This window comes from Pinus tabuliformis, chromosome 8 (assembly GCF_031772625.1).
Source record: "Pinus tabuliformis cultivar Carrire ecotype Pingquan chromosome 8, CPIR1, whole genome shotgun sequence".
Taxonomy (NCBI): Eukaryota; Viridiplantae; Streptophyta; class Pinopsida; order Pinales; family Pinaceae; genus Pinus; species Pinus tabuliformis.
The window spans coordinates 1,102,497,943-1,102,505,679 of NC_142294.1; the positions used below are offsets into that span (position 1 = coordinate 1,102,497,943).

The following is a 7,737-nucleotide window of genomic DNA, read 5'->3' on the forward strand; positions in this document are numbered from 1 at the left end:
ATGGTATCGAAGCTTGAGTGCTGAAGGGCAGTTTGGGACAGCAAAAGGAAAAATTACAGTTGCTGATTTTTCACTCAGAAAATTCCAGCAAGCTGATTTTTTCATAAACAACAGTTTTATCTTTACTACAGCAGTGCTATTTTTCAGTTTTAGGACAACAGGATGTCATTGGGATTGAGGGTGAAGGATAGGCTGGATGGGCATATAAATTACAACGTTTGGAAGGAGAGAATGTAGAGTATCTTTGAGGAGGTAGAAGTCTGGGATATCATGGTGCATACCACACAGAACCCTGTTGTTATGCCTACTGATGCTACTCAGTTGACAACTTATAATAAAAAGAACAACAAGGGTAAGACGCTGATTCTAGACGGAATCAAAGACCATTGCATTCCTCATGTGAGAGGAAAGAGCAATGCCTATGAGATGTGGACAGCATTGTCCAATCTCTACCAGAGTACCAATGAGAACCGGAAGATGGTCCCGAAGGAGAAGCTGAAGAACATTAAGATGGGTAATGATAGTGCAGTTGGATATCTCACAAAGATTACTAATGTGAGAGATGAGTTGGCAGCGATTGGAGAGGCCATTCCACTCACTGAGTTGGTGCAGATTGCAGTGAATGGCATCCCCCATTCATGGTTGAACTTTGCTGATGGGGTTTGTGCACGTGATACCCTTCCCACATGGGAGAGGTTTTGGGATGATTGCATTCAGACAGAGATCATGAAAGGTCAGCTTGGGGCAGCCAAGCCAGTTGAGCAGGATGAGGATGTAGCACTGGTGGCAAGAGGCAAGAAAGGCAAAGGGAAGAAGCAGGCTTCCACAAGCAGTGGTGGGGGCAAAGGCAAAGGTAAAGGTAAACAGGGAAACACACAGAAGGACTATTCCAAGGTGAAGTGTTGGAATTGTCAAAAGATGGGACACTATGCAGTTGTGTGTCTAGAGAAGAAGAAGAAGAAGGGGAAGAACCAGGACGTGGCAGCTTTAGCAGAGATTGAGGACTTTGCTGGTCATTTTGACCGAGAGTTTTCGTTCACTACGTGTGAGTCCTCTAGTGCAGGATCACCTGCCACACAGGTTCAGAGGGAGCATGCTTTTCCCTCGATTAGCGGAGCATCTTCAGGTATCTGGTATGTGGACAGTGGAGCTTCACGTCATATGACAAGAGTCCATGAGTACTTCTCAGAGCTTTCAGAGAGTGGCACTGATATTGAGGTAGTACTCAGTGATGACAGAGTTGTTAGAGTAGTCGGGGTGGGGACAGTGACATTTCAGAGGGAGTCCAAACCTCCCTTGAAGGTGTCAGAGGTTCTTTATGTGCCAGGGATGAGGAAGAACCTCATATCCGTCTCAGCTTTGGAGGACAGAGGATATGAGGTACTGTTCAGGGGAGGACAAGTGTTGATGTATCCCAGGGGCACTCCAACTAATTCAGCTAGAGTGATAGGTGTACGCCATGCAAAGGTGTACAAGTTTGCATTCCAGCCCCTTTTGGCATTGAGCAGTAGTACCGACAGCAGAGCTAGCAGTTCTGAGCTGTGTGAGATTTGGCACCGCAGGATGGGATATATGTATCATGGAGCCTTGAGGACATTGTGGGAGATCACTATAGGTGTGCCAGATTTCAATACTGATCACTTTGATACTTGCAGAGGTTGTGCGATGGGCAAATTTGCCAAATCCCCTTTTCCCAGCAGTGACAGCAGAGCGACGGGGATACTTGATTTGATTCATTCTGATGTGAGCGGTCGGATGTCTCATGTTTTCTTGAGTGGATATGAGTACTATGTTTTATTCATTGATGATCACTCCAGGAGGACCTGGATTTATTTTTTGAAGACCAAGAGTGAGGTCTTCAAGCGGTTTCAGGAGTTCAGAGCTCTTGTGGAGACTCAGACAGGTCGAAAGATCAAGTCCTTGAGGTCGAACAATGGAGGAGAGTACACCCTTGGAGAGTTTGTTGACTATTGTGCGGAGGCAGGCATTAGGAGGGAGTTCACTATTCCTTACAACCCCCAGCAGAACGGGGTTCACTATTGAGGAAGAACAGAGCCATCATAGGGGCTGCCAAAGCCATGTTACATGATCAGGGGTTGCCATTGTTCTTGTGGGCAGAGGCCTGCAACATAGCTGTTTACTTGCAGAACAGGAGTCCGCATCGTGCCTTGGGGCACATGACTCCGGAGGAGGCTTTCTCTGGGAAGAAGCCTGATATTGGTCATCTTCATATCTTTGGATGCATTACATACTCCTATATACCCAAGGAGAAGAGGACCAAACTAGATCCCACTGCAGAGAAGGGTATCTTTGTGGGCTACAGTGAGACCTCAAAGGCCTTTCGGATTTACATTCCTGCACAGAGGATAGTTGTTGTCAGACGGGATGTGAAGTTCGAGGAGGACAGGGCCTTTAGGAGGTCACGGGAGTTAGAGTATCTGGATCAGCCAGACCCTCAGCAGCAGTTGAGTCAGTCGTAGGGATCTAGTGGGTAGGGATCAGGAGGATCCGGAGGTACATCTATGAGGATGTCAAGTCCGTCAGTGAGCAGTGGCTCGCCGAGCCAGAGGGGTGGTGCTCCGGGCAGCATGCAGAGCAGTTCACTAGGGAGTCCATTGATGGACAGTTCACACGGTGCCTCAGCTTCTACAGGTTCAGGTGCAGGCAGGAGGACAACAGACAGACAATCAGGAGTTCAGGCTACTGATGGTGATGAGGAGGAGGAGTTTCATTCTCCTATGGGAGAAGCATGCTCAGGGAAGAGAAAGCCCAAGTGGCTTTAGGACACCTTGAGAGATGCCAAATCTGTTGTTGAGCCGAAGAGGCCAGTCAGAGAGAGTAGACCACCTGAGAGGTTTTATAGCTATATGGCGATGGTTACCAGCATCCTTGACTCTGAGCCTTCTAGCTATGAGGAGGCAGCTAGCCAGCAGGTCTGGAGAGAGGCCATGCAGGAGGAGTATTCTTCTATCATGAAGAATGATGTTTGGGAGGTGGTGCCGAGGCCTGAGGGAAAATCCGTGGTTACTTCCAGATGGCTTTACAAGGTAAAGCATGCTGCAGATGGCAACATTGAGAAATTCAAAGTGGGGTTTGTGGCTAGAGAGTTCTCCCAGGTAGAGGGAGTTGATTATGAGGAGACCTTCGCTCCCGTGGCTCGATATACTTCGATCCGCTCCATTATATCGATAGCAGCAGAGATGGGTTGGAAGATCCACCAGATGGATGTGAAGACCGCATTTCTCAATGGCTTCATACAGGAGGAGGTGTACATTGAGCAGCCACAGGGCTTTGAGGTGCATGGGAAGGAGTCCCATGTGTGCAGACTGAAGAAGGCCCTTTATGGCCTGAAGAAAGCTCCCAAAGCTTGGTACTCTAGGATAGATACATATTTGCAGGGGATGGGTTTCACGAAGAGTGAGGCAGATCCGAATCTTTACTTTATTGTGATTGGTGAGGAGCCTCTCATTCTGGTGTTGTATGTGGATGACTTGATCATTACAAGTGCAGAGAGACTCATAGAGCACTGCAAGAGAGATCTTGCGACAGAGTTTGAGATGAAGGACATCGGCTTGATGCATTACTTTTTGGGTTTGGAGGTGTGGCAGGAGGAGGGGCATTTCTTCCTGGGGCAGGGGAAGTATATTGTGGACATCCTTAGCAGATTCCACATGGAGGATTGTAGACCCATGTCGACACCAATGATCACCAACTAGAAGAAGCTTCATGCTTCGGATTCCGAGTTGGTGGATCCCACATTGTACAGGCAGCTGATTGGTTCCTTGATGTATTTGGTCAACACTAGACCAGATATTTGTTTTGCAGTCAACAAGATGAGTCAGTTTATGTGTGAGCCTAGGAAGGTTCACTGGGTGGCTGCAAAACACATTTTGCGATACTTGCAGGGGACAGTGGATTATGGTCTGGACTACAGGCAGGGAGATGGAGTGAGATTGGCAGGATACACTGATTCTGATTGGGCAGGTTGTGCTTCTGATAAGAATAACACTTCAGGGTGCTGTTTTGGGTTGGGTTCAGTAGTAGTGTCATGGTTTAGCCGAAAGCAGCAGTCAGTAGCACTGAGTTCAGCGGAAGCAGAGTATATGGCAGCCAGTCTAGCTAGTTGTGAGGCTATCTGGCTTCGCAAGATGTTGTTTGGCTTATTTGGTCAGCTGTTGAGACCTTCAGTGATTTACTGTGATAATCAGAGTTGCATTAAACTCACGGAGAATCTAGTATTTCATGACAGGTCAAAGCATATCGGGATCAGATATCATTTCATTAGAGACTATGTTTAGAAGGGAGTTGTGAAGCTTGAGTATATTTCCACTGATGAGCAGGTTGCAGATATCCTTACCAAAGCCTTACCACGGGGTAAGCATGTCTACTTCAGAGACAAGATGGGTGTGGTGAGGAACACCTTCCTCGGTAAGAGGGAGTGTTGAAATTTGGTACTGGAGGACAGGTGGTTCCCTTAGGCTTTGATCTTTGGCCTAGGGAAAAGTGTCCAAAAGAATTTAATTTTTCTCCTAAAGTGACTTTATAATTTTATAAAGTTAAATCTAATTTAAAAGTGACTTTAAGTGATAAAGTTACTAAGTCTAATTTTAAAGTGACTTTTATAAAGTAAATGAAAAATTAGAAAGGAAAAGTGACTTTGGAAATAAATGACTAAGTGGGTCTTTATTAAAGTGGGGTGAATTAAAAAATAAAAAGTGAGATTTAAATGAGCGTTTAATCTCAGCCATTGATCTAAACCTATTTCAGCCATTGGATTTAGAGATCACCCAAAAGTCACTTGGTTCACCCAAAAGTCATTTGGAGTTATATTAAGGGAGGAAAAGGAGGAAAAGATTACATTCGATTCAATTCTTTCATGAGCAGATTGGGAGAAGGAGAGCAAGAGAGCAAGAAAGATTTCTGAGCAGGGAGGAGAAGGAGACAACAGCTTGGCACACATTCCAAGGCAGTAGTTGAGCAGATTTGTACAGCTGATTCAGCACATAGTGAAAGGCAGATTTTGGCACGATTTTCGAGGAGAGGTTTGTACAAAAATCAAGGAGCAGTTTGCTGGTTTTTCTGCACGCAAAACGAGGGCCATACAATAGCATTTAATGCTGAAAGTGGGCACGAAAATCAAGGAGACCGTACAACATTTATTGCTGTCCTGTTTGCTGTAATTTCCAGTTTGCTGTGAAGCATGGGAAAAGAGATAAGTTGTAAATTTGCTTGCTGATTTTTTGCTGAAAATTTCTCACTGTAAAAGGCAATTTTCAGAAATAAAGAAGAGCTCTCAAACTGGTTTTCCCCAAGAGTTGTAGGGGGTTTTTCCAGGGTCACATTGACCAAAAATCTCAGTGTTTAAATGTGTTTTAATGGCTGTTTATTACTGCTGATTTTTATTTCTGCAATTTCCAGCGTTCTGTAAAATTTCCAGAATTTGTGTTTTCAGCAAATTTATTTTTTCAGCGTGTTAAATGTATGGTTATGGGAAAAGGCATTTAACTATATGGGAGAAATAAGGAGAAACTGAAAACCGGGGTGGGAAAACAGAAATTTCTACACACCTTTCTCATGGCAATAGGAGCAAGGATGAAAACTACATACAGAAAGGATAAGTTCATGTGTGGTTGTAGAAGCGAAGTCATATTTGCACAATTTATCTAGCATAGAAGAGTGATAAAATAGAACCCACTCCTTTATGAATACAAAGCCTTTATAGGAGTGAAGTTATGAGGATTTCCTCTGCTTCTAACAAAAGGGGATTGGGCTGCCCTGCCAGGACTTATTAGTGGCATTGGAGAGAAATTTGGTTTTGTGAAGGTTGTAGTGTATGCCATATTTGAGGACGAAGGAACTAAAAATGGGGAAGTAACTCTCTTGGCAGAAACCCCTCTACAACTGAGTCACTTGATGGGAAGTATGATTTGTGTTATGTACAGGGATGTGGGAGTGGCGGGCTTTGCGCTTGGGGTCTGCTGCAGAGAAGACAGTGTAAACCAACACGAATGTGCCAATGATCTCAGCGAGAAGCGTAGTTTCCTTGGAATAACCGAGAGATACAGAGTTCGATCCTCCTCCGTTGGAGGCATAGAAGCTCCCCTGAATGCCCCTCACAAGGGCAGTTCCGCATAGGGCACCCAGGCATTGAGCTACAATGTACAATAGGGCGCGAGGAAGAGAGACCTTCCGGGCAAGAAACAGTGCAAACGTGACTGCTGGGTTGACGTGACCCACTACATACACACGCATTGATGATTGACCTAATTCACCTTAGCCTCCAAAATAAATACATAGAATCAAATTATATGGTCAGGGATACCGAATTCATGTGGGCTCTTATACCTAAAATTGTTGAAATGTAATAAACGAGAACGAAGATCATTCCTCCGAAAGCAGAGGCTTCTCCCAATAACCCCACTCCGTTGCAGGTACCTTTGCTTGATGGGGAGGAATGAGTGAATATTGATGGGGATTAGAATGTTTTTTCAAGTCATCCACATACAACAAATCATCAATGCGAGCAATAATGTTGAAAGCCAAACTCTCCAATACCCTTGAGTAGCTTTCTAGAATGGATTGACCAACATCCTGCAAACGAACCACACCATAGTAACATGTTTAATCAACCTTCAGTAAACATGTCAAGAGGATCCATACATCACAGTAGATAATCAACTACTAAACATAAAAACTTCCTACTAAACACCTGAATGTCAACAGAATGCACACAACACATTAAAACATAAAATACTAAACATTTCAATTTCCTACATCCATTTCCACCGCAGGATGCATATGTCACAGTAAAAATAAAAGAATAAACTGCAAAAGCTTGTTCAGTTTTGACACAATTAAATGACAATATCTTGCTCTGATAGTTTATAATCCAAGTGAAAGACAACCACACGAAGTCTGTAAACACTTCCACTTGAATTAAATTTATAGTGTTAGGGCAAAGTCACGTTGGGAAGATGTACCATATTATATTGGATCTTGTTCATATCCAGGACAGTCTATGACAATCCAGGCAATCTCTGCTTTAGGCTTAATAGAAGGCTCTCAGCTCTATCTGCAAGGAGTTCCCTCTTCTTTGCATCCCCCATGAAATCTTTGACAATACCCCATGAATATTTCATATTTGTTCTATTTTCCTTTCCATTGTATGATTGTTTCCCAAGGAGTTTCTAATGCCATACATGTATGGCAGCTTCAATACGATTTGTGATTTCGAGAGTGTGGTGTTTAGAGGACAAATCTAGGAAATCAAGAAGACAATTTGGGGAGAATTTTTCTGTTGTTATGTACCAGTAGACGACATCCTTAAGACTAAATTTCCATTTTGAAATAGGGAAAACAGAAAAGCTCATACATTATCTAGGCATTGCTATCAGCAGTGTGCATTTGACAAACAATAGATACCACATGCTTTTCTTTTAAAGAGAAAAATCTGAGTCACATTTTGTTTATCACTACAACACAACACACTCTGCAAATCTTATAGCATCATGTCAAATAGTCCTGGACATATTAGTTTACCATAAGCACTATATTGTCGAAGTTGAATCTGTTTTCAATACTAATATGAAGGGCCACTATCATGTTTGAGCTAAACAATGAGTACACCGCAAAAATCCAAACAGAACAATATGTATCAAGAGGTTGTGGTAAAGGTCAGTATAAACTAATTGAAACAAGAAGAATCAGAAATAAAGATGACTTATCCCTTCAATGACT

General features: G+C 43.5%; 1 protein-coding gene across 1 annotated transcript; it reads right to left on the minus strand.

Annotated features, from left to right (window-relative positions):
• Positions 1–5,895: 5,895 nt before the first annotated feature.
• Positions 5,896–6,739, minus strand: LOC149239190 (aquaporin PIP2-5-like). Its single transcript, XM_089369783.1, has 4 exons — positions 6,710–6,739; positions 6,506–6,591; positions 6,346–6,440; positions 5,896–6,236 (listed from the first exon to the last, which is right to left on the minus strand). The coding sequence occupies exons 1-4, from the start codon at positions 6,737–6,739 to the stop codon at positions 5,896–5,898; spliced, it is 552 nt and encodes a 183-aa protein (XP_089225909.1).
• Positions 6,740–7,737: the final 998 nt, after the last annotated feature.

What these genes read in the sequence shown, in the direction of transcription:
- LOC149239190 (XM_089369783.1), bottom strand. Translation starts at nt 6,739, where the DNA reads ATGTGTTGTGTGCATTCTGTTGACATTCAG. An exon ending in TGCATTCTGTTGACATTCAG is followed by an intron (nt 6,592 to 6,709) that starts GTGTTTAGTAGG and finishes GTTCGTTTGCAG; the next exon opens with GATGTTGGTCAATCCATTCT. An exon ending in TTACATTTCAACAATTTTAG is followed by an intron (nt 6,237 to 6,345) that starts GTATAAGAGCCC and finishes GTGTGTATGTAG; the next exon opens with TGGGTCACGTCAACCCAGCA.